At 31.4% G+C, this 27,516-nt stretch overlaps 1 protein-coding gene across 2 annotated transcripts in view; it reads left to right on the forward strand.

Annotated features, from left to right (window-relative positions):
- Positions 1 to 27,516, forward strand: part of LOC142325523 (leukocyte elastase inhibitor-like) — a 41,343-nt gene that overhangs the window by 6,562 nt on the left and 7,265 nt on the right. The window contains exons 2-7 of one of the 2 annotated variants that reach the window (XM_075367393.1): positions 1,868 to 2,136; positions 3,690 to 3,796; positions 6,056 to 6,241; positions 12,585 to 12,789; positions 18,831 to 19,048; positions 25,101 to 25,286. In XM_075367393.1, coding sequence (XP_075223508.1) covers positions 2,061 to 2,136; positions 3,690 to 3,796; positions 6,056 to 6,241; positions 12,585 to 12,789; positions 18,831 to 19,048; positions 25,101 to 25,286 — 978 coding nt within the window. In that variant the 5' untranslated portion in view covers positions 1,868 to 2,060. The remainder of the gene's footprint in view (positions 1 to 1,867; positions 2,137 to 3,689; positions 3,797 to 6,055; positions 6,242 to 12,584; positions 12,790 to 18,830; positions 19,049 to 25,100; positions 25,287 to 27,516) is intronic. The other variant, XM_075367400.1, reaches the window with a different exon arrangement.

Raw genomic sequence — 27,516 nt, forward strand, 5'->3', positions numbered from 1 at the left:
TCAGGGAGATATTGATGTAGTTTATCAATGGTCACTGGATAATAGAATGCTGTTAAATGTGGATGAAACAATAGTGATCACTTTTACTAGGAAAACCACTGCCCTAGATTTCATCTAGGTCTCCTTTGTGGATAAGTCAGGATTTTATGAATGCTACCACCATCCTGTGTTTGTACCAGGCCATGGTGAGACCTATATTGTAATATTGCTTGGTGGGCCTGGAATTATGAGAAAGACTACACAACTAATATGATAGAATCAGTCCAGAAGTGATTTTTTACCGCACTTCGAACTGATGGAACAGGACTTAAGTTATGAATCCTATAGATTGTTGAGTTTAGCACCATTAAATGGTATAAGGATGATGCAGGAGTTACTCCTGATGTAAATAAATATTTCAATAAGACAACTCATTGGTATATCAATGTTGATATAAAAAAATTGGTTTTGTTTTACCACATGTGATGTTTAGAAGGCATACGATGTTTAAAGCTGTGGAAAGTCAGAGTACTTTGATGCCATTGGTGAGATTACAAATGCGGTAAATGAGATAGATAACGATATTGATGTATTTGACAACAGGCTTGACTTTTTTTGTAAAGATACTTGCAGAATTTTTCTTTAGGTTTATTTTTTATTTTTGACTATTGTTGTTATTTAGCGTGGATTCTTACCATGTTTTTCTTATACCAGGATAATTACATAGTATTAAACCTATTTGTTTTTATATATTTATTGCTTCTTAAAGTTTGTTAGTTCCCCCTTCCTTGATATGTTCTGTGTGCAACACATTAATATTTCTTTTTCTGTCCTGCTGCACATGGTTCTTCTGTGTTAGGTTAGGTCATCTTGCTTCCCAGTTTAGAGAGGACTCTTCATGAAGGGCTATAAGGGGTGAGAGGAGGCCATCCATTATAAAAGAAAAAAAAATTATTATTATTATTATTATTAATTTGTCTTGTTTTATTTATGTTTTTAAACCAATAAACTGTAATTATATAAACATTTTCAATTGTTTATCTCTCAATATTCTCATCGAGCCACAAACACGCGACAATATATTTATAAAAAAAAGGGATTGTAAATTTATGTATTACTAATTAGATTATATATTTAGTCAAACTTCAGTTAAAAATATAAATAGTATATTGTGTCATACAAGCATCGCTAAATGCACAATCAGAATAATAACAATAATAAAATCCTTGGTATAGTCAGGAATAAAAATTAAATAATTTATTATTTAAAAATAACAAATTTCCAAATGACAGACAGTTGATTATGTTAAATGATTAACATGTATGTATGTCTAATTGAGACTATTCCCCTTACTGTAAGGATTAGATTTTATTAATACATTAAATATGTGTGCTAATTGGTAAAGGACTGAACCGTTTAAATTCAGTTTTAGCATAATTTGAAAAGATTATACTTTATTATTAAACAATTGACAAAATAAAGAGCCCTGTTTAAAAATACAATACCACTGTTCATATTTTCTTACTCTGAACAAATTTTTATAGACAGCAAACATAAGAATTAATTTCTGCATTTTATTTTGTGAAGGTAAAAATAAATTAATCATTAATACTGTGTTGTTCTAAAGTAGTTTGTTTGTTTACCATAATATAATCATATCATAATATATAATTTATCATTGTACTATATAAAACTTGTCTACACTGTTTGACGGGATCAACTTAATTAGTAACTGATTAAGATTGTTTATTTAGTTCAGTAATTTGGAAAGCATACATGTATGATTTTATAAACTTATTAGTATATCGCAATTATTCTATAATTTTTAATTACCTGTATTATCATTATTATATTTTTACATTACCGTACTGTTTTTTTTTTTAATTAGGTGGTTTGAATAAGTCACTTTTCATGGTCAAAAAATGCAAGGAAATTGTTGCAGCTGATTAAACTGAAAGGAATTGTGCAATACCTGCTTTAATGAAATAAAAAATATAATTAATTTTTTATTTGATAAACTATTACAGCCAGTTAAAATCTAAATGTAAAACAAGAAAATTGGTTTAACATGATAAGGGTGTATGCACTTTTCTGTTGGTTTATCCACTGAAGAGAAAAAGGAACTACGGATTCAGCGCCAATATCAGAGACAACAAAGTAATTAACTATGCTTTCTTATTAATAACAACAGCCGATATCTCACTTTTTAAAAACTGCTGAGACATTTTTATTGTATAGTGTAGTGAAAAATGGGTAGTCTGGTATCCAGTAGTTCAGCATACTAATAGGGTAGCATGCACAGTCTTCACCGCAGTCCTACTGGGCAAAATATTTAACATTCAGAGATGCTCAACACTTTTGTTGCTGCAATTTTTTGGTTACTAATAAGATGCACAATTTTACAGAAAGCTTGGCAAAAATTTTGGTTGCTATTTCTATGAAAAACATGCATTACATACAGTGTCTCTGCAAGGAAACAGTGTGTGGTAGATTTCATCTGACCATTTGGTTTCTGGGGGCACGGGCTCATTATTAGGAAGATAGGCAGGAACTAGAGCCCATTGGGCTCTATTTTATTTTGATTTATTAATCTAACATAAAAAGAAAGAGTTTCTAATACACACCATGGCGTACACAAAATACAAAAAAATTTACATACACATAATTTTGTTTACAGTATTATTATTTTAGATTTTTATTTAAAAATTTTCAAAAATTAAAATTAATTAAACTTTTATTTAGGGCAATAGAGTTCAGTAAATCTGGTTGTAATATTTTTTGTTTATTTCTTCATTTTGCTTTCTTTGTCGCCAGTTTTTGTATTGATGCTTCTGTGCAGAAAATTTTTATATAAATAATGAACACCATGCCTAAGAATACAAGTACTTTGGGATAGTTTGAGTGGACACTTACCTTTGAGGAATATTATTTATTAACAAATTTTACTTTAAACTTACTCATATTTCAAATTTAGACTTAATTTTGGTTACCATTACATGCATATTTGTATAAATATTTTCTTGTTAAATCAATATTACATTAGGTAGGGTGAATTAATCCATGAAAATATTCTGGATTTTTCATCCTGGTTATTAATGCTGTCATCTGTAAAGTGGTAAATAAATTGGTATAATTTGGTTGATTGCTGGAAATGAGTGGCTAGAAGTGTCTACTTATTTTTTCTTTTGATTCTCTTGATTAAATTTGTTAATGTTGCTTGATCTTATTAATTTTGTTGAAATTTGGATGTTAAATGTAATAAATTATTTGATATTCCATAGATAATAAAATATATCATAAAAAATAAATATTTTCTTGCCATGAATTTTGTTTATGTTGGCTTTCAACCTAAAAGATATTAAATTTTCACAGATCATGTGTATGTAACATTGATAACAGTTGTTACAATGTTTTTAAAGTTGGTAATGTATATAATATACATATATGTATATAGTATATATATATATATATATATATATAGTTTGAAGTTTGTATATTTATACAGTTTAAAGTATATATATATATATATATATACTAGCTGATCAGTAGTAAAAAAATGGGTGATTGCTTCTGATAACAAAAATTGTATTTCTTTCAATTAGTCTTTTCATTTCATTACTTACTAATTTATAATTGAATTCTTTTTTTAATTTATTTATTTTTAAAATGTGTATTGTCATCATTTCTGTTTCTTTTTATTGTTTTTAAAGAGATTGATGCTGTTCCCACTGCTACTCAGAATTTGAGTTCTGAACAAGCTAGTATCTTAGCTGAACTTTCTCATGTATCAAATTCATTTGCAACAAAATTTTATAAGGTAAATGTTTTGTTTCTGTTGTGTAAATTCAACTTATGAACTCACTTATTTCAAATGCTGTAGTGTTATTTTTTTGTAACATTTATTTTTTAATCATGGACAGTTTTTTTAGTGACATCAGCAACTGTTGTTTCGATCTACCAGTTTATTAAATATAGCTTAACTGTTGAACTATTTCATTTCAGCTTCTAGGGTGCTACTCCCAGAATTGTCTAAGTTCTGTGGTACCTTTAACTTATAAAAGCATGCATTTATGTGCATGCTTTTATAAGCTAAAGGTACCACAGAAGGTTTAGGTGCTTAGGTTTATCACCTAAGCAGATATCCAAAATGTCAATTTTTCTTATTCAGAATCAATGAGGAGAAGGAGGGAAGTTAAATCAAATTTTAGGTTTTTTACTTTGTTTAAAAAGCTTTCTTTACATTAAAATATTTTCTATTATTACTCATCTTGTACATTTGATGAGCATTGCTGAAAAGGATTAAAAGTGTAGTTGACAACATTTTAATGTAAATTAAAATTTAATTTTAGTTTAATTTATCATTACAAATATTCATTTTGTCTGAAATGGATTGGCACCTCAAGAAGAAAATGCATTATTATTATTATTATTATACGTAGAAGTATATACTTGTATATCAATTAGTTTTCAGTTTTATCATGATAGAAAATTTAAGTATATCTGATAAAACCTGAATAATAAGTTTTGTACCTGACTTGAATTCTTACTTATTTGCGAATAGGATGTGAAGATAAGAGAGAAAAGGATGGATCAAGGCTTTGATGCTGCTCAAAACTATATTTGTCAAATTGTATCTTTACTGGTGGGTTTTTTAAGTTAATAACTACTGACATAAGAATGGTAAAATAATGAGAGTGTTATTGTATTTTTTAATTACTTCTCTGTTAACCTCCATTAATAATGTAGGTATTTGTGCGTGGGAAATGCACAAAAAATTATAAAATTATGTCCTGTTAACTGCGCAAGAAAGAGCCTTGTTCAATTTTTTGATTACACCTAATATGTAGGCTGAATAGTGAATCAAAATGTCTATAATATTAATGTGTATAAAGGTGCATTATAAATCCACCGATAGTGTTTCATTACATTATGATTTGTTATATTAATAAATGAATCACACTAAATATTTTGCACCAGTTTACAGTAATTTCTTTCAATAAAAACGTTTACCAACCTTTTTCTTATGATCAATATTCTAATATAAACGGTACTAATAAACACTAATTGTGCTGAAGGTTTTTGCCCTTGTATTTGTCAACAACTATATTTGTTAACTGTCAGCTGGCTTAGGTATGACGGGTGAGCAAGTTTGTTATACTATCTATCCAGACGACATCAGCCGATTACTAATAAAAGTGACACATTTCTATTTAAAATGTAAACACAAGCTAGTACAATACAACTAGTACACACTAGACACAGAAGTTGGTGAGAGGCAAACTTTCAGCACACATATTGTAATGTGTTACATAATCCACACAATATTTTCTTTTTGGCAGCAGTAATTTTAAATGATTTTTTTCTCAAATCCCCCAATCCCTATCTTACTTTGAATTTCTATAGTTATTTCCTTATTCAGTTTTCCAAATGAAGATAACTATTTCTGAGTAAAATTGCTATTTCTTGAGAAATCATTGATAATTAAAATGCTGATTGTTGAAAATCACTAAAATTAAGTGAGGATAATGAGAATAGATTGGTTATTAAGAAGTTAATTGGACAATTTATTGTCTGTCATGTTCTTATAAAATCATGTTTTGTTAAAAAGTAGTAAAAAGAAAGATATTTCTCTTAAATTTGTTTAAGGTAATTGTTACTAATGTAATAAAATAGTACTGGTTAGCAAAAAATTGAATTGTAAGTAAAATAAGATCACAAGCAAGAATAAGCTTTAAATTCATCAGCAAAAATATAGATCTGCAATATAAATCTTCATTGAAGATACTTCTGTAATGCTGCCAAGGCTTTTTGTAGTGACTTCCCATACCCATGTTATGATGTACAATAAACTGGTTGAGAAATTTTCCACATCTAAAGTTATATGCATACAACAAACTATTATCACCCTTTTGTATTTTTAAGAAAAAATAGATTCTGTTATCTAATTTGGTGTTTTCTTTATAGCTGTTGGTAGAGTTTGGACCATGAACATTTGACACTTGTCTCCAGGTTTTAGGTATTGATTTTTATTTCTCCAGTTTTAACAATAATTATCATAAGAGTGCTATTTTTGCAGATATTAAGTAAAGCTAATCCAGACAGGAATGTAATTGCGTGCCCACTTAGTCTGCAGGTGGCTTTATCACTGACATACTCAGGCGCTGTGGGAGTAACAGCTGATGAGATAGCCTCAGCATTGCAGATTCCTAATGATATGAACAGGTTTTATGAAGGGTACAAGCTCTTAGTTAATGAATTAGAGGTAAGTTTTTTAGTTTCTCTGGACATATACGATATTGTTTCATCTCTTTATAATATTAGATGATATTTACACAATATGTTGCTAAGATAATAATTTGCTGTTACAAGTCATGTAATTGAAACAGCAAAGTAGCAAAATATTATTTTATTATTTTTATAATAATGATATGAATAATAACAGTAATGTTCATTTCTTAAAATATTAGTAAATAAACAATGCTATTGAATTATTGAGTGGATCTTTTTAATCTTTTGTTAGAAAATTTATATGATTTTTCAGTGTTTGTGTACATTAGTATGTTAACTCTTCAGTCTGCCTCCTATGGTTGCATTTAGCTCTGTGCTGTACTCGTATACTAGTAAATATAAAAATATATATCTGGTCATGAACTTTTTTAAACAAAAATTTATGTTTGTTAATTTGAAATACTGTAGCTTTAAATAATTCTGTTTTACTACTATCAATAATAATACAAACTAATTAGATAAAAATGAAATAATTGAATTTTTATAGTCCTAATTTTGAAATAAATTTAATAATCAGTTTTATAAAATTAATTTCAATTTCAATACGTAATTTTCATTTTTATCTTCTAAAAATAATATCATTAAACTCTTTGTATATATACTGTCAAAAAAAAACATACTCTTTAATATATTTTTGTACACATTATTATTACCATTCCTTCATAAACATATATAACTTTTTGAATTTTCTGGATGAAAACTCAATGAGAAGCATGAGTTTAATCAAAGTTATGTAAATTTATCGATTGCTTCTGAAGACCTTCAGCATGGTGAATGGTTACATACCATGAAGGGTATAAGTTAATGAATTAGAGGTTTTTTGTTAATTAATAATTTGGAGGTAAGTTTTTTGTTTCTCTGGACACATATGATAGTGTTTCCTGTCTTTGTAGTATCAGATGATATTTATATGACAAATGGCCAAGATAATAATTTACTGTTACATGTCATGTAATTGGAAATAGCATAATTCAAAAGACTGTGTCTTTTGAAACAGTCAAAAGTTTCTTTTTTTTCATTTTTTGACAGCAGTCTCGTAGGAAACAACAGTCTTTTCTTTTCGTTTTCATTTTTCTGGATTTGTTTATGGTTTACTTTTTTGTGTTGTTCTAGTTTTGGGGTTTATTTTAACCTCAATTTATTTTTTTATTAGGTCATATTTGCTGGTTGATCATCTAATTCTGTTTATTCTTTATTGGGTTGTACGTGTAAAATTTCTAATGAAGTTTTTTTTTTTTTTATTATTTTATATTGTGAATCTTTTAATTTAGTTGATTTCTATTATTTTCAGTTAGATATTTGATTTTTTCTTTTCCTTTATCCTTCTGTTACACACGCTTTCTAGCACAAGTTAGTTGTTCGAGCTTTCTGTTACACAAGCTGATACAATGAGGTTTAGTATTTGAAAAATGGTTATTCATTTGCTTGGTTTAACCTCAATAAACATTTCCTTTAACTTGTTTTTGAGATTTCAATGGTTTACAAAGAGTTAGGATGAATCCGTTATTATAAATGATGTAAAATGCACATTTCAGAAATGTACCATGTATCAGCAAGCCTTAACATTTAAAAAGTTAATTTACTGTAAATATTTAATTCCAAAGACAAATTTGTGGCATTTTTCAGTAGTTAATTCTATTTTTAAGAAGAAACTACCATATATGACCTTCAATTTTTTTAAGATCATATTTTAGTTAGGCCTATTATTTGGTTGGATGTTTTACAGTTTCTGTAAAAAAACTTTTTTTGAGAAAAAATCTCAAAATTTTGAGATTTTTTCCGTGATAATAGTTTTTGAACCTTATGTAAAACTATTAATAATAAAAAACTGAAACTACAGAATTAGCTTCAGAGCCATTGGGAGCTCAATAATTATGAGGAACGTTATTAATTTGTTTTCCTTTTTGTTGTTTTGATTGTTTATAAAATATAGAAGTAAAAAAAATCACAAAACCTATATCTATTTGCAGCCTCACCAAAACTCATCAATTTTTTTAGCGCATAGTTGAAAAATTGAGGGAGAATTATGGAAAAAGTAAAAATAAAGAAAAAAATTAAGAAACCTAACCTTTCCTATGGACCCCCCCCCCACAGTCAAAACATTTTTGAAAATGCAAGTGTGTACAGTAAATATAAAAATTCTTACAACTATGTAGGTCTCAGAGTGAAGACATGGAAATATTTTATCTCACCTCAAAATGACAGGTAAATGAAAAAAGATTAGAACTTAGACATCTAGTTTCCTCAGAAACATCTTTTATACAGGTCTGGGAACAGAGAAATGAAAAGTCTCACATTTATAGAATTAACATTCTTCAAACAATCAGGAAATCCCTCCATTAGGGGCCCAACATCACCAAAAACTATTTTATTAACTGGCTGAACTAGCGAAAAATAATCGTTAATATCTGTATGAAAAGGAAAATAAAAGGTCGATAAAATAACAAATTAATATCGAAATGTTCAATGAGCTTAACTTCAAAATCTTTATTGCAAATAGAAGTAAGCCATGGTTCAAAAATATTAACAGTTTTTTATCACTCTTAAAGGAAATGAGAAAAAATAAAATTACGACCTAATCTTATAAAGGGGAAACCCAACAAATAAGATAATGGGAGTGATAATTCAAATTGAACACGTTAGGAAGCCTTGCATTAAAAAAACAGCATTATGTTTTTTTAATTTCCTGCTGCAAAGCAAACAATAAAATTCTCTAATTAAGAGTACGAATGTGAGGAGTAATCCCGCAGACAGGATTTGCACTCAGACTGAGGTCTCATGTAGCAAAACTTTTAGAAACCTTTTCTTTTAGATGTATCTTTAAATTCACAAAATCATCGGTCAAATCAGATGCAACTTCCCAGGAGGCGCAGCCATCTAAAAAACATTTTTTTGGTTTAGTGAACAATCAGATTGGTACAAATATAAAACATCATTTTATCCACTTCCAGCTGAATTGCATAGAATAAAAGGTCATACCTTCAGAAATGCAGCCCAGCCCCAAAAATCTTTGTGTAGTCAAACAGTCTTTGAATACTCTTTTTGAAAATTTTGCAAGGTATGCAATCTTTGCATACTGAAAGTGTAATATTATTTGTTGGGTATCATTATAATAATGAATGAAAAAATTAAGAGTTTTCTCAGACAGTATTCAACCTCTTATTACCTTTAGAAAATGGATGTGTAATAAGTATAAAATATAATCGAACAGTAGGCTTCAGATACGAAAAATTATAAGTCTTTAAATGTATCGGCACATATGTTGGCGCAGGAACTGAAAGCCTATGTACTAGTATTTTGCGTGCATTGGCCTCTGTTACAAGAAAACTAAAAACATTGTCTTTTTCTATATGTCTTTTGTGATATGGTAATATATTAAAAAACGGATTTCGTAAACTTGCTGTAGAGTACATAATTGTTCAGTTTATTCTAAACTATATATTGATGTTGTGATCTAAGCCTACTTCATGTTGTGTAGCCACTAATAATAGTACAATCATACATGACTAACGTACTACTTATGAATTGTTGTAAACACAACACGCAATTCTAAGAACTTCATTTACTTATTTTTAATTTCCTCTAATCATTATTGAGCTGTGAATAATCATATCTCATACATCGCTTGCAATTATGTTCTAGAAGTGGTTATTATAGAAACATTAATTGCAGTGTATATTTTACTTAATGAAGTGAATGGCTGTTAGTGTTTTGTTTTTACTATTTGTTGTGTCGTTTTCATTTAAGGCTTTGTTATAAATTCAGTCATGTAAATTTTTAATATTTCAATACAGTTATTTTTTTTTTAAATGTCTATGTTAGGAGGAAAAGGTATAGTAGTAGTTAAGAGTCAGGGAATTTCCATTCAATGTTTACAGTTTCTTTTTACCAAACAATGCCGGAACCGGAATAGTGAGGAAAACTGAATTAGTGTATACGTTTGTTAGCGACAGAAGTATCAAAACGAAGGGTCCAAAGAATTATAGGAGATCGGAAATCAAATGAAAACTGAGAAGCCATCCGTGTTCGTTTCGCCAAAAAAAACGTGTAAATCGCCCCAGTACTGTGTGCAATTTAGATTCGTTTGACAAGGATGCTTTGGGGCGTTTATAAATAAATTTTATGCAACCCAAAAATGCGTTTCTACTGTGAAGAGAATTATGCAAAAAGCCCATGAAAGTGAAATTAATTTCAAAGGGAGTGAAAGATCTTTAAGTAGATCTTAAAGTAGGATTTAGATGGAAAAAACAGAAGACCACCGAAAAATACTGATAGAACGGCATGTCTTTAAAATGCAAGGAATGAAATTTCTATGATAAATTTCCCAGTTTCGCGAAGACGGAAGGCCAATTGTATACGCAGATGAAACCTACATTCACAGTAGTCATGCGAGACCAAAATCGTGGGTAGACACAACATTTATGAGGGACTGAAAACGGGAGAAGTGTATTCCCAACTTGCCACCTCGGTCGGCCATTACACTAGATAATGCATCGTATCACAACGTTCTGCTACAAAAGTTGCCAAATTCTAACTCTTTAAATATGATACAATGGTTAGCCGAACAACGAATTAACTGTTCTCCAGCTATGACAAAGACTGAATTATATGATATAAAATTACAAGAAGAAAATCAAAAGAAATTACTGATAGTGTTTTCAGTCCGCCTAGTACCGTGCCAAATGTTTGCTGAATGCTAGTAGTTTTTTTGTGCCAACTTACGTAACGATAATTCTACTACGAGAAACCCAAGGGAAAATTTACAAATCTGGGTTGCCCCCAGACAGTTTTGAGAATATGAAAGTCTACTCGTAAGACATTTTTAGTAGTATTTTTCTCTCTTGATATGTAAAAATATACATGTTCAACTTTATTTTATTCTTTTAATACACCCATCCATGGTTAATACATCCAAGAACCAATATAAATAATTTAAATTTTTCTGTACCTGTTCCTGATCACATACTACAGTATAATTGCCATATTACATGTTAAGTTCAATATAGTTTTAAAATACTTACAAATATATTCACCGGCCATTTTAATTTTATTTTAAATGATTTTAGTACACTTTGTATAAAATTATTTATTACACTATTATTTTAACTATTAGTACAAATTATTTGAGTGTAGACAACATCTTTTACTGTAACAATAAATTATTTAATAAAAAAAAAATTTAAGTAGATCTAAACAAAAAAAGGGGTTGCAGGAGCTAGGACTCTCTATCAACAGACTCCTAACTCCAGAAAAGAGAATTTAAGACATCTCTTTTTTTCTGTTTTGCCCCTGGAACCCCCATAAGGTATTACTTCATCAGAGGATGAATGAAGATGATATGTATAAATGTAAATGAAATGTAGTCTTATACAGTCTCAGGTCAGCCATTCCTGAGATGTGAGGTTAATTGAAAGCGAACTACCAAAGAACACTGGCATCCATGATCTAGTATTTGAATCCATATAAAAGTCTTTACAAGGATTTGAACCTTAGAACTCTCGACTTCAAAATCAGCTGATTTGCAATGACGAGTTCCCCAATAGACCAACCTGGTGGATTAATCTAAGACACTGCCAATTTATTTCATTTTTGTTATTTTAAATTAAAAATAAAATAAAAAATTATGGAGAGGAATGGTAATGTGGCAAAAATGTTGCCAACTTAAAAAAATTAGTCTGATAAACAGTTACATGTATTTAAGCTGATCAAAATGATATGGAGTAAAATATAAGTAGTAAATAGAATACAGTGTTAATTAACATCTTCAGACATGGACCTGTAAAAATTGTCAGTTCAGGAAGAATAACTAAAAGAAAACTGTACAATACCTATGAATCTATTTTTAGTTGCTGAAAAATTCACTCATCAAAACCTAGAAGAAGCTTTGGATTTCATGGAGTAAACGTTTTCTAAGTTAAATAATTATTTTATCAACCTTGTAGCAAAATAAGTTAATAGATAATTTCAGATACATATCCCATTGCCTTTTTATTGATGTTAATGTCTTCATATTATACACTACTTAAGACAATCTAACATGTCTTTGTAAAAATATGAAAAGTTAAAAGATGAGAGTGAATAAACTTGAGTGGAGTTTTTTCCTCTAACAATAATGATTAATAAGACATTGACAGGGAAACGATAAGAAATTATTTAATAAAATAGTTATGTTATATTATACTTATTGTAACTATATTGTGTTAGTTTTCTGTGTCATATTTATGTTACTGATATTTTTTGATTCTGAATGTATTTAAAATACTTAGGAGATTTTTTTACCTTGTTTCATAACTTTTTATTTCTGTTGTGTTTTAAAGTCTCCTAATCTAGACATTGCAACAAGAATATTTGCAGAGAAGACATTTGGTGTGAAAGAAAATTATAAAAAAAATGCACATACTTATTTCAATGCTGATGCTGAAACAGTTGATTTTATGCAAGACAGTCAAGAGGCAAGAACATGTATTAATGATTGGGTTGCAAAAAAGACTAATGACAAGATAAAGGATCTGATTACTGAAGGTACGGGGATTTTAAAAGTAGTTTCATAACTCCTTAAAAAGTAATGTTTTGATCCAGTCTAATTAATTCAGTAATTACTAGATTGATAATTTTCATTGTCTATAAAAGTCACTGCTTTTAGACCAAAGTCTTTTTACCTCTGTTTCCAAAGTCTTTCTTTCGCTAATGATAACTCACAAATCTATAATCTTTTAATCAACCAAATTATTTAATGTTAAAGTGTACTCATTATAGTACTTTAAATGGATCTGCTCAATCTTGACTCATCAAATATGCTTTATATGAAATCATATCTTGGCATGCTCTGAGAGATATGTTACACTGTTGACTTTATTACAAAGTCAGTGTTATAAATTAAATAATAAAATGCAGTTATGATGAGTAGATTTTTTTATTGTTACTTTTCTTTTAAATTTATTATTTCATCTTTTCATGGGAGCGATTAATGGTGCCAGAAATCTTTATATAGGGATTTAGAGGATACATTTTCCCTTTCAGTATAAAAAAAAAATAAATTCTTTACAGGTGGCTATCTAAAAAGCAAAACTTGGTAAATTTTTACATAATTTATGAAAGTTTCACTTTCTACTTCAGAGATATTTATCCTCAGATTCGATCATATATAGTCTTTAATCTTGAAAAAACATTAGATTACTCTACTAAGAGTGTAATAATTCTCATATAAGCTATAAATTATTGTTAAAATCATGATTTTTTATTTATTCTGAGGAACAAAATTAAACTTTTTTTGGACCAAGAAACAAATTATATGATCTTAATATAACTTCTCATACTGAATTCAAAATGTAAATAAATCTTCTCCATCACCCATTGTTTATTTTTTTATGATGCATTGGTAAACTTTGAAAGATATGTAAAATTTACATGCATGCAGGTCATTATTCAACTTACCTAAAATATGGTAGTTGTTTCCTTTTGTGTTTGTTTTTGGAACATCCCTCTTTAGCATCAAAACAGTAATCTCCGAGCACTCAAGTACTTCACTGATGCTGGTATTTGTTTTTCATGACTGAGATTTACTGGTAGAAACATTTCCTATACTTGTCACTGACAAAAAGCGTTGTCATTAACCAGAAAGAAACTAAGTTGAATTAGGAAATGAATTTTTAGACATATTTTACCCCACATGTTTTGTATATTATAATAGTTCACCCACAATGTCACTGCAGTTGGGGAATTTATGAATTTTCTAAAATGTATTGCACAACACTTAAATGACCTTGCAGACTTAAAGTTCTTCGAATTGTGCATCACTAATCTAACAATCTTACTCGTAGATAAAGAAAATTTCCTTCCTTGATTTTAGCATCATTAACATGGGAAATTTTTCTTTCAAATTATGAAATCTAACACCAGTTTTATCCATTGTCTTAAATTCTTACCTTGCATGTTTTTAATATACAATCTTCATCAATTCTAATTCCTGAACCAGATAATATCTTCAAATTTTTCAAAACACAATTCTTTTGACCAGATCCTACTAGTGTCATTAAAATCAGTCTATTAATACCCAAATTGAGTCTATCTATTCTAACGATTTAATATCTATACCAATTTCCATTTTCTGTTCTGATATATTTATTACTGTCCCCTCTGAAACCTTGTTGTTTTCTCCCTCTGAGTTATACGCAATTAAATTATTTTCTCTAACACTATCTATATTCCCGTCTTAAAGTTTTATTTTGGCCTCTTGTTTTCATATTAATTCGTCCAATTTATCATTTATTTTGTGAGAATTTGTATGCCGGTTCGAATCTGATTTCATATACATATTTTTTTTAATATATTAATTTATTAATAATTTTTAACCTCTGATTGTAAAACAAAATAACAATAAATAATAATTCAATAATAACAGTAAAAAAAAAAAAATCATAAGTTATTAGTGAAATGAAATTTTATGTACTTTTCATTTTAATTCAAAAATTATTACAATCAGAGGTTAATAATTATTAATAAATTAATATTTTTAAATTAAAAAAAAAAAAGGTAAAAAAAATATGTATATGTATATGAAGTCGGATTCGAACATATGTGTGCATGGTTGCGGATCCGACACGTTCTAACTTCACCACATATCTACTTGAGCGACGTGAAACAAGATGTAATACAGAGTGATTCAAAGAAACGGGAAATTTTGAAAGTTGTGTTGGTAGCCGTGGGCGATTGGTACCACTTGATAAGTAGCGCCAGCCTCTCTAACCTAACCTGCCATTTAGTTGTCATGGATCCTTGGAGTGGTGCGCAACGTGCATTTGCTATCAAAGCGTTTTACAAAAACAATGACAGTGTGGAGGGGGCGCGTAGAGAATTTCGCCGTCATTTTAATCTGGGACGGCACGACCGTGTTCCATCAGCACATGCAATTAAAACATGGATATCTAATTTTGAGGAAACTGATTCGGCAATGAAAAAGAAACCTCCAGGCCGTGAGCGAACCGTCTGTACACCACAATTCAAGCTTTACAAGATGCTGTCACACGAAGTCCACATCGCTCAATCCGTCGTCTCTCAGCATCTGTACAATTGCATAGTTCAAGTGTTCGAAGAATGTTAGTGAAGGACTTGCAATACCATCCATACAAGTTGCAGATCGTCCAGGAACTGAAACCGAACGATGCAGTTGTGCGAGTACAATTCTGTAATGCAATGCTTCAGAAGATAAATAACGAAGAGTTTATTCACAAACTGTGGATGTCAGACGAAGCGCATTTCCACCTCAGTGGATTTGTTAACAAGCAAAATTTCAGATACTGGGCACAAGAAAATCCTACGCAGCTACACCAGCGTCCGTTGCACAGCCAGAAAGTGACCGTGTAGTGTGCTATGTCATCTTACGGTGTTATAGGCCCTTATTTTTTTGAGGATGACAACGGTCTTGCGATTACAGTGACGTCGGCTCGTTACGTAGCCATGCTTGAAACCTTTGTTGTGGAACAACAAAAGAGATTTCCACCAGTTCTTAACACAGCCTGGTTTCAACAAGACGGAGCAACGTCTCATACTACACGAATATCGATGGCAGCTGTACGCCGATTGTTTGGACAACGTGTCATTTCACAAAATGGTGACATTAGATGGCCTCCCAGATCGCCTGATCTCTCAGCTTGCGATTACTTTTTGTGGGGTCACCTTAAAAGCAAAGTGTTCCACAGTAGACCTGCTACAACGGAAGAACTGAAGGCAAAGATCCGAGGAGCAATTGCGGAAATTCCAGTTGAGATGTTACGTCAAACCACGAACAATTTAACGAAGAGACTTCGTGAGTGTTTACGTAGAAGAGGAGGTCACCTGCAAGATGTCATCTTTAAAAAATAAACTAAAATGTATGTATCCTAAAATGGCAACATTTATACAATTACATGAAATAAAATTCATTTTCTAAAAAAAAAATTTCATTAACGTTATTTAATTTTTAAAATTTCCCGTTTCTTTGAATCACCTGGTTGTATATGTGGACATATCTACATTGATCTTCAATATACTTAATATAAAATATAATTAAATATATACTAATATAAAATGCTAAAGAAATTTTTAGGGCCATTCTTCTTGAGTATATTTGAATATTGCGTGTTAGTATTTTGTGATGAAAACACGTAAACAGTGCACTATTCACATACGCAATATGGCTTAAATCAGTGTCTCGAAGCCCGTGCCTTTCTATTATTAGCTACAGTAATATGGATCTTAGCTGCCTTATACTGATTTAAATTTTTGTAGAAAAAGGTTACTATAGTTATTTTCTTTCAGAATTAGAAATACTTTGCTTATGAAAATCAATGTTTTTTAACATTAAGCTTGATCTTAGTATATTAGAATAATTTTATTTCCAAAGCCTATCTGTTTTACCTTTTACACATTCTCGAAAACGATTAGCTGTAGAATATTGAAATTTTATATTTAGGACTGTAATAACATCTAATTTTGCACCTCCATTTTGATTGCAATCGACTGGGCAATCGACATTTAGAATAATTGAATGTTATATTGGTAATAACCGTGATATTATATCTGATTATTTAATATTAATTTGAAATTATAATTTAGAATCGGAATTCTTTTGGATTTTCTTAGTAAAATCTTCTAAAAATTGTATATTTATTTAAAAAAAATCATTTTATTTAATTATTTGACAGAACAATAAAATACAATGTTATATTGGACAAAACATACAAATTTGGACCAGATACAGATTCTGTATGTGGTGTCCAAATCTACATCTATCATACAGATAGGTATAAGACACATTTATTTAAAGAGTAATAAAGGGACTTTTACTTTATCCTAATATTTAGGGTAAGATTGTTGAATTAACAATTGTATAAATATTTGATGTTAATACGAGTAAAAACTATTATTTAGGAATTATGTAACTGTTCACTTTATTTAATAATTGGAGGATCGTATCTCACTTTCAAATGAAGTATGTTTTGATGAAGTGTAGCAAAAAATGTGTGCATGTAATTTAATAGGTGTACAAGGAAGTCATATGATGTCCACATTAGATTTTTATGATTTAAAAAAAAATTATTTGGAAGAGAAAAAGCCTGAGACAAATGTTTTCTCAGGTTTATTTAATTAAAAACAGTATTAATTTTTTTTTTAACTAAAAAAATCTAATGTGGACACCCTTAACTTTCTTGTACGTCTATTAAATTACATATACACATTTTTTTTAAAATGAAAAGTACATAAAATTTTATTTCATTAATAACTTCTGATAATTTTTTTATTGTTATTATTGAATTATTATTTATCGTAAACATTTTTTTACAATCAGGTTAATAATTATTAATAAATCAATAGATTTAAATTAAAAAAAAAGTTAAAAAACAGGAGATGAAATCTGATTCGAACCGATGTGCCTTCCCCTTGATCCAAATATTTCATTAATTAAAATTTTATTTGGCTATAACTCTGGAACCAATGAAAATAACTTGTGATATATAGTTGAAAAGCTCTTAGTGCAGTTACAGATTATTACTGCAGTTAAGAAAAAGTCCAAAATCCAATTTTTTTTTTAAATTTGGGCTTTTTTGGACACTTTTAGTTCAGTGAAATGCGATCAAAATGGGAGGTGGACAACTAGATGTTACAACAGTTCTAAATCCAGAATTTCAACATCCTACGGCTAATCGCTTTTGAATTATACGAGGTATATAGGTACATACGTATGTACAGACGTCACGCTGATACTAGTCAAAATGGATTCAGGGATTGTCAAAATGGATATTTCCGTTGAAATCTGATAACCAAACTTTTTCGCTATCACAATACTTACTTTACTTCGTACAAGTAAGTAAAAATACATCAAGTAATTGTTATCTTATGAATTATGTTATTATTTACAACAAGAAATGAAATTAGGAATTGATGTAAATAAGAAGAGTAATGTTAAACATCATTTCTTTTGCTTTGGACCTATTTAAAAAAATATTTTTTTAATTATTTCCTTCCAAGTATAATCAAAGCAAAATCAATCAGGTGCCAAATAAATCACTGACACAAATATTGCTCAAAATCAAAAACAGTATTCGTAACTAAATTTATCGTTTATTTAATTTTGCTAAAAAATGCCAGTTTGATTCTTTCTATTGCATGCTTGTTAAATTATTATTACATTACCCATTTAATGAACAGAATTTCAGTTAATGGTCCAAGGCAGAGTTCTTTCTAGTTTGTGGTACAATAGAGAGTGCTCTGTAAAGTTTCCCTTCAGATATATTCTCTGCGTGTGGTATGTTTACTTATTGCCAGTTCCTTTCTATATTCTTCCTTAGAGACCACTTTCCTTGCAAAATAAAACTCACCCAGATTCTACTACCCGAGTACTGCTATTCTTTTAGTAACATTTTGCTCTTCTGGAGAAAAAATTAACTATCTGAAGTTATCTAGGTTTTATAAAAACCTTTAAATACTTGGCAATTATGGCATCACAGCAACTGATCATTACGTTCATTATCCTCTTTTTAACTTCATTCTGGATATTTCTGTATGTATCATTTTATTTGTTTTAGGTTTCATAACGAAAGATACAGTCATGCTTCTCATTAATGCTGTTTATTTTAAGGCTGACTGGAGTTTTCGTTTTTGTGATGAAGATACCAGAACTGAAAAGTTTTATATAAATGAAAATGATACTGTTGACGTTGACATGATGCATTTAAATAAGAAGGACATGCATTTCGCTAAACATCCTATTTTGAAGGCTAAAATATTGCAGCTTCCTTATAAGGTAATATCAAATAAAATGTTCCCTTTGATATGTACATTTTTTGGGAAAGAATGTTATATCTAGCTTGTGTTTCTTCACAGTTGTATGCTCTTGTAGATTCATTGATTAAGTATTTATTTTTCTCACCATTTTAACCGTACATGTACACGCACGAGATTAGTGTTCTTATGTTCTTTTACTATAGGAAAAATATAATATTAACTTTAAAAATAACAAACATACTGCCTCATTTAGGTCAGAATGAAATGGCCAGTGAATTGTATCTGTTGTTGGTAAAAAATATTGTAGTTCCATTTTCTTTGGTTATCTTCATCAGTACCAGTAAACAAATTTTATAGGAAAAACTTTGAGAGATAAACATATACACACACACACACACACACACACACACACATATATATATATATATATATATATATATATATATATACACTAATCAAAGAAACTAGCTTTATTTAGAATTATAAGAGATTTTGGTTGAACAAAAGCAAACGATTAGTACGACATATTAGGAGGCATGAATAAACATTTAATTTTTCACTACTACTCTGTAATAACTTCTGAGGAAGTACTGAAACATTATCAAACAGTAGCAGAGTTTTAACCCTTTGCGGCTTTTAGGGCAGTCACACTGGCCACCATATTCCCCTTCTACTCATATTGTTTCATAACTATATCACTGTCCTCTCAGGTCTTTTTGGCCATTATGCCAAAAAGACATAACAAAACAATAATGGGCAGTGTGCTGCCCATTATGTTTTGTTTGTGCCGATCTACAGCCATCTTGTCTTATCGGCTCAGCTAGGTTAGAGTTGTTTTCGGGAATAGCTGGTCTTAGTTTTAAGTTAATCCCCAGTTATTTTATATCCCCTATTTAAATTTAAGGAGCTTACTAATATTTCCTTTTAAGGAGCTTAAAATAAAAATAAAAAATTATTTTTTAAAAAAGCTTTTATTTAACTAATATTAATATTAACATTAGTAAAAAAAAGCTAACAAATTAGAAAAACCCTCTACAAAGGAAAAATAAATTATAAAAATATCTAATAAATAACCAATAAATAAATGATATAATTATTATTATTGGCCGATCTCTCCACTACCTCCTCCGCTATCAAATCTAAAGGTGGCATGGCCTCTATTACTAAAATTGCTTCCGTCGAAGCAGTTCGGTACGATCGCGCCACCCCAATTGTCAACGGCCTCTGCAAAGAGAGCAGCTCGTTCTCACAATCACCTTGTCTAACGCTCTCCTCCAGGGTGGAACGGCGTTCAAGACGACGGACCTAGCTAACGATGCTAATAATTTTCTCTTCACTGTGCTAGGCCCGCCCATCCTACTCAACAACCTGCTAATCGCCCTCACAGTCTTACCGCCCTTCTTCACCGCTTCCACTACATGCGGCAGAAAAGAACGCTTGTCATCTGGCGTTACTGCTAGGTATTTAGCTCTGGGCGAAGGTACAATCTCCGTGCCTCCTACTAATCCTCCGGAGCCGTCGTCTTCCAGTCATTAATACCAGCTGCGTTTTCATCAACGCTAGATGGAACTGTCGCTCCCGTAACCAATCGTGAACCATCTTCACCGCCTCGTTCCCCCGGGTCATAACCTCCTCCTCCACTTTAGCCGCAATGACTAGGAAGAGATCATCCGTAAAACCAGTTGGTGAACCCCGTCTGGAAAACTTAACCCCAGCAGCCCATCATAAGCGATACACCACAAGAGCGGGCCAATGAACGACCCTTGCGGCACTTCTGCCTCCATTACAATCTCAATTGGAGCCCCTTCTGCACTGCCCTGCCATTAAAGTAATTCTGCACAAACCTGTACAAATACGGGCTGATCTTCGTCCTCTTTAGTTCCTGGAGAACCCACCCGAACGGTAGCGAATTAAACGCATTCGTTATGTCCAGCAACACTACCGCCGGAATAGCCCGGGATCTCCAGGTAACACTAGCTGCCTTATCAACCATCCGCATTACTCTCTCAACAGGCTGCACTGAAGTACAGCCCTTGTGGAAACTGAATTGGTATTCACTTAGTCCCTCACCAGCTTCAATCTCTAAACTCAGCCGTTCCGCCATCAACCATTCAAACAACTTTGCCATACAACTTAAAAGGCTCACCGGCCTGGTGAGGGGTCATTCTCCTTCTTACCACCCTCCGGACCTTCCTCCCCACCTTCCACACCTTTGGAATTATACCATCTACCAGCACCTTATTAAACGCAGATAACACCTTCTCCGGCATCGCCATTGCCACCGCCGCCACCACCTCATTGGGAATTTCATCTAATCCCGAACTTTTCCGCCTACTGATTTTCATCACCGCACTTCTTAATTCCATCTCATCAAACGGAGGAATCTCCACCGCAGCAACCTCCTCCAATTCCTCTCATGGCCTCCTGGGGAACAGTACCTCCACACAGTCCTCCAGTAGCCCTCTAGACAATACAGGTAACGTTCTCCCGAACTTTTTACTAACAATCTTGAAGGCATCTTCCCATATATCGCTATAGAGGCGATAACAAAACTCCTGCCACTTCTCTCTCTTACTGCTCATAATTTTTTTCGTAAAAGCTTTCCGACATCTCCTTAATTCTTCCAGTGCCAAATTAATCTCGTCCCTCACATCTCTACGATTTGCTCGCTGCAGACGCCTCCTTGCACCAATAAAGGCCCTTCTAGCCGCCGCTACCTGAGGTAGCGGCGGCTACCTCAGGTGACCACCAATACACACGTTTATCCTTTGGTTGTGCTTTCACCAGCGCCGTACGGCAAGCCTCCGAAATCACCTTCGTTAAAAACGCCGGCGAAATGTCACAGAGGTGACCCAAACGCTCTTGAACAATATGTTGCACCCTCTCAATGCCCAACGCACTCACCACTCTTCTTACTTGTAAATCAACTCCTCGTGACCATGAGGCCCCCATTTCAAAATAGATCACTTCATGATCGCTAAGCGACTCTTCCTGCTGAAGTACTTCCCAACCTCTAGTCGACCTGGCCAGTCTCTGTGAAACAAACGTCAAGACTATGAACGACGATTTAGTACTCCGGATCAGGGTTGGAAGCTTATCATCGTTAATGAAAGCTTACGCGCCTATTCTTCAGCGCGTAATACCGAGCTGAAGATGTTAGATGCTGTACATCATGCTTTTTTCCATCTTGCTACAGGTGCTTTTAAATCAAGCCCTGTTACTAGCATACTTGTTGAGTGCGATGAACTTTGGGTAGACGTCACCAACTTCTAGCCTCTTACGTTGCTCATCTTAGGACAACCGAATCATCCGGCTTTTACCGCAGTCTTGTAAATCCTAATTTACAAAGATATGAGGACCATCGACGTTCCACTGCATCTATGGGTATACGTACCCGGCGGTTACTACAGCTTTTAAACATTGACATGCCTTCTGTTTTCCCAATGTATCCCTGCTCATATCCTCCGTGGAGAATCTACCTTATAAATTTTATTTTTGATCTTACCATATACAAGAAATACACCAAACAACACCACCTATCGTCTTTCAGCAAAATTTTCACCACATTTTCTCCAAAATAAACCCAGACGCAATAGTATACACAGATAAATCAAAAGAGAATGAAACCGTTAGATGCGCATTTATTCTTAATATCAGTATCTGTATGTTTGGTCTGCCTAATATTACAGGTATTCTGCATAATATTGCAGGTATTATGTTTACTGCTGAACTGTTCGCTATCAATAAGGCATTGAATTCGTTAACCCAAAATACTGTCATATCCTTATTTGTTATATACATTGCTTTTTAGGCTACCTTTAATGAATGATATCTTTATAACGATGATGACGTTATGTTGTTGTGACTCGTATAGTGCACTCCAACCTTTAGAAGATTTTTATTCTAGACATCTGAAATCTATAATGCAATCGCTGAGTTGAACCATCGCAACACAGAAGTGAGTTTCTGTTGGATTCATAGCCACGTGAGAATTCCAGGTAATGAACGTGCAGATTCCGCTGCTAAAGACGCATGTAATCAACCTCCCTTCACCACTCGTGTTGCTATTTCTGACTTTATTAATTATATAGGATAGTCTCTTCGAGCAAAGTGACAGGGTGACTGGACGGCTACGTTGATAACAAACTCTAGCCATTAAAGATTCTGTGTTGCCATGGGACTCCTCATGCAGAAAAATTCGCCGTGAGGAAGTGGCCCTCTGTCAATTACGATTAGGACATACCAGAGTCACACACGAGTACCTCATGTCAGCAGGACACGCACCACTATGCGCACGATGTAACTGCCACATGACCGTGCGCCACATACTGATAAATTTCATATGTTATGCGTCGTAAATTTAAATTACTATGTAATTTAAATTCACGACGCAATTTAAATCTGGCGAATGATTCCACAATCATTCGCCAGATTCTGAACAATAATAAGGAAGTTTTAGGTATAAAACTTCCTTATAAAAATAGTATCACCCGGTAGGGTGATACTATTTTTACTAAGTGTTAATATTTTACACAAAATTTAATATTGTGGTATATATATATTTTTTCTAGTGCTGAAGAATTATTTTAATGGTTTTGTTTTTTTTTTCATTTAATTGTTATGATTTTTATTTATTTTTTTATTCTGTATCCGAGACCGGGACCTTTTACACCCCTCTCGGACTTCGTTAAAAATATTGATGTTTATTTAAATTTTATATATATATTTTTTCCTTTTAAATAAATTTTGCTTTAAGTTTCCCACTGTGATATTAGTTATATACATTTTTTAGTAATATTAGTTTTAAGTTTCTTAGTGATATTTTATCTATGTTATTAATTGTAAGTTCTAGCTTTTTAATATTTTAGTTTTTAACCTAGGTTTTTTTATGTTAATTTTTTATGCTTCCCGTTACCCGAGTTGGGACCCTTTACACCCCTCTTGGACTTTATTAAATTGTTATTATTTTTTAGTTAAATTTTACAATTTTTGTTGAACACTTATTTTAGATTTTTTAGGCTGTGATATTAGTTGTAAGTTTTTGTTTAATTTTTTATCGTACAGAAATATATGATATGGACATAGAAATATATAATATATATATATATATATATATATATATATATATATATCAACTTTAAAAATTAAAAAAAATTTTTTATTCTTTCCTGCTTGACAGATGTATTTTAAAAATTCATAAAAAAATTATTACAATAAAAAATTTGATGTAGACACTACATGAATTCATTGTACACCTATTAAATTACATGCACACATATTTAAAAGTGCATAAAATTTTATTTCACTAATAATTTCTGATTTTTTTTTTTATTGTTATTATTGAATTTTTATTTATTGTAAAATTCTTTTGACAATCAGAGGTTAATAATGATTAATAAATCAATATATTTAAATTAAAAAGAAACAGTTAAAAAAAGTAAATGAAGTCGGATTAGAACCGATATGCCTTCCCTTGTAAGATCCAAATATTTCATTAATTAAAATTTGATTGGGCTATAAAACTCTGGAACCAATGAAAATTCGTAGCACTTATGATACATTGTTGAAAAGATCTCAATGCAGTTAAAGCTTATTACTGCAGTTAAAAAAAAATTGCAAAATCCAAATATTTTTGAATTTTGATCTTTGGACACTTTTGGTTCAGTTCATTGTGAACAAAAGGGAAGATACACAACTGGATATTACAACAGTCCTAAATCCAAAATTTCAATATTCTAAGGCTAATCGTTTTTGAGTTATGCTAGATACGCACGTACGTACAGACGTCACGCCGAAACTAATCAAAATGGATATTTCCGTTGAATTTTGAAAACTGTAATTTTTCGTTATTACAATACTTCCTTTACTTCGTACAAGGAAGTAAAAATGAGAAAAGAATATGTTAAAAGATAGAAAAATGATATAGTTTAATTAAAAAAAAAAAAAAAATTGAAGCTATTTTAAATAGTTTCAGAGATAAGTGTACCTAACTTAACATTACAGGTACAGAGCGTACAGGTGCCATAAAATTCATGTGAGATATGCATAATATTTATATAAATATTTTTCAGGATCATGATTTCAGCATGTTCATAATTTTGCCTGATGAAATTACTGGTCTTTCACAAACAGAGGAAGCCTTGAATACAGTAAATTTGGCTGAGGAATTAAAGAATCTCAGACAAAGAGAAGTTCATATCTCTTTACCAAAATTTGAATTGGCACAGACATTAGATCTACAAGTAGTTTTAGAATCAGTAAGTAATTTTTTTATAGAAATACTTAAGTAAGGAAATTTTTAAAAGTTGAATTTTTTTTGTCTTCAGTCATTTGACTGTTTTAATGCAGCTCTCCAAGACTCCCTATCTAGTGCCAGTCCTTTTATTTCTGTATACCCTCGGCATCAATTTGTTTTACATATTCCAAACATTGTCTATCGGCACAATTATTCCCGTCTACACATCCCTCCAGTATTAAAGCGACTATTCCAGGACGTCTTAATATATAGCCTGTAAATCTGTCTCTTCTTTTAACTATATTTTTTCAAATGCTTCTTTCTCTCTTCATCAATTTGCCACAACTTTTCATTTGTCACTTTATCCACCCAGCTGATTTTTAACATTCTCCTTTAACACCACATTTCAGAAAATTCTAATCTTTTCTTCTCAGGTACTCTGATCAACCAAGTTTGACTTCCATATAAAGCTACACTTCAAACATATACTTCCAAAAATGTTTTCCTGATGTTTAAATTAATTTTCGATGTAAGCAAATAATATTTTTGACTGAAAGCTCGTTCCGCCTGAGATATTCGGCATTTTATATTGTTCCTGCTTCAGCCATCTTTAGTAGTTGTACTTCCCAAATAACAAAAGCCTACCTTCATAATCTTTTCTCTTCTTATTTTTGTATTCAGTTGTCCACCTACATTATTTCTACTACATTTCATTACTTTTGTTTTGTTCTTGTTTATTTTCATGGAGTAGTTCTTGCATAGGACTTCATCCATGCCATTCATTGTTTCTGCCTTTCTGCCATTCAAATTCTTTAATGCTCTCTTAAATTCAGATATAAGTATTGTACTTTCCTTTTCATCCTCTTCAACCTCCTCCTCTTCCTCTATAATACTAGTTTCTAAGTCATTTCACCGTACAACTCTACAATATATTTTACCCACCTATTGACCTTTTCTTTTATATTATAAATCGGTGTACCATCTTTGTTTAACACATTATTAGATTTTAATTTATGTACCACAAAATTTTCCTTAACTTTCCTGTATGCTCTGTTTATTTTACCAATGATCATTTCTCTTTCCACTTCAGAACACTTTTCTTTAATCCACTTTTCTTTCACTAATTTGCACTTCCTGTTTATAGTATTTCTTAACTGTCAATATTTTATATTGTCGATATATTCTTAATGTCAATAGTTTCTTTTATCTTCTTCGTCACTAGCATTCTTATACTTTCTATGTTCATCCATCAGCTCCAATATATCCTTTGATATCTAAGGTTTTCTACCAATTCTCCTTATTTTGACTAAGTTTGCTTCTGCCGATTTACAAATTTTCTTTTTTAAAATTCTCCCAGTCTTCTATATTTTCTACCTTACCTTTTTTACTCAGACCTCTTGCGATGTCCTCCTCAAAAATCTTCTTTACCTCCTCTTCCTCAAGCTTCTCTAAATTCCACCGATTCATCTGACACCTTTTCTTCAGGTTTTTTAACCGCAATCTTCATTTCATTAACACTAAATTATGGTCGCTATCAAAGGGTAAGTTTTGCAGTCAATGAGTTGATTTCTAAATCTCTGCTTAACCATGATATAATCTTCTGATACCTTACAGTATCACCTGGCTTTTTCCATGTGTATATTCTTCTACTATGATTTTTAAACTGAGTGTTGACAATTACTAAATTATACTTGCAAAATATATATATATATGTGCAAATCTCTATAAGGGGGTCCCCTCTTTCATTCCTTTTGCCCAGCCTGTATTCACACACTAAATTTCCATCCTTGCCTTTTCCAGTGCTTGCATTCCAATCTCCAACTATTACACTATGCATTTTGAAATACTCAACTCTCTCCCCTATCTTCTTGTTCATTACGAAACCTACTCCTGCCTGCCCATTATTTGAAGCTGAGTTAATTATTCTAAAATCACCTGACCGAAAGTTGTTTTTTCTTCCCACTGAACCTCACTAATTCCTACTACATCTACATTTATCCTATCCATTTCTCTCTTTAAATTTTTTAACCTACCAACCTTTTTTAGACTTCTAACATTCCACACTCCAACTCGAAGAATGTTATTTTTTTAATTTTCTGGTGACCCCTTCCTTAGTAGTCCCCACCTGGAGATTCAAACAGGGGACTAGTTTATCACCAGAATATTTTACCAAGGAAGGCGCCTCCATCATTTTTATATGAAAATGCAGAGAGCTACATTTTCAGGAAATGCGCAGTACTCAGAGGATTGAG

Source organism: Lycorma delicatula, chromosome 1 (assembly GCF_047948215.1).
Source record: "Lycorma delicatula isolate Av1 chromosome 1, ASM4794821v1, whole genome shotgun sequence".
In the NCBI taxonomy this organism is placed as follows: Eukaryota; Metazoa; Arthropoda; class Insecta; order Hemiptera; family Fulgoridae; genus Lycorma; species Lycorma delicatula.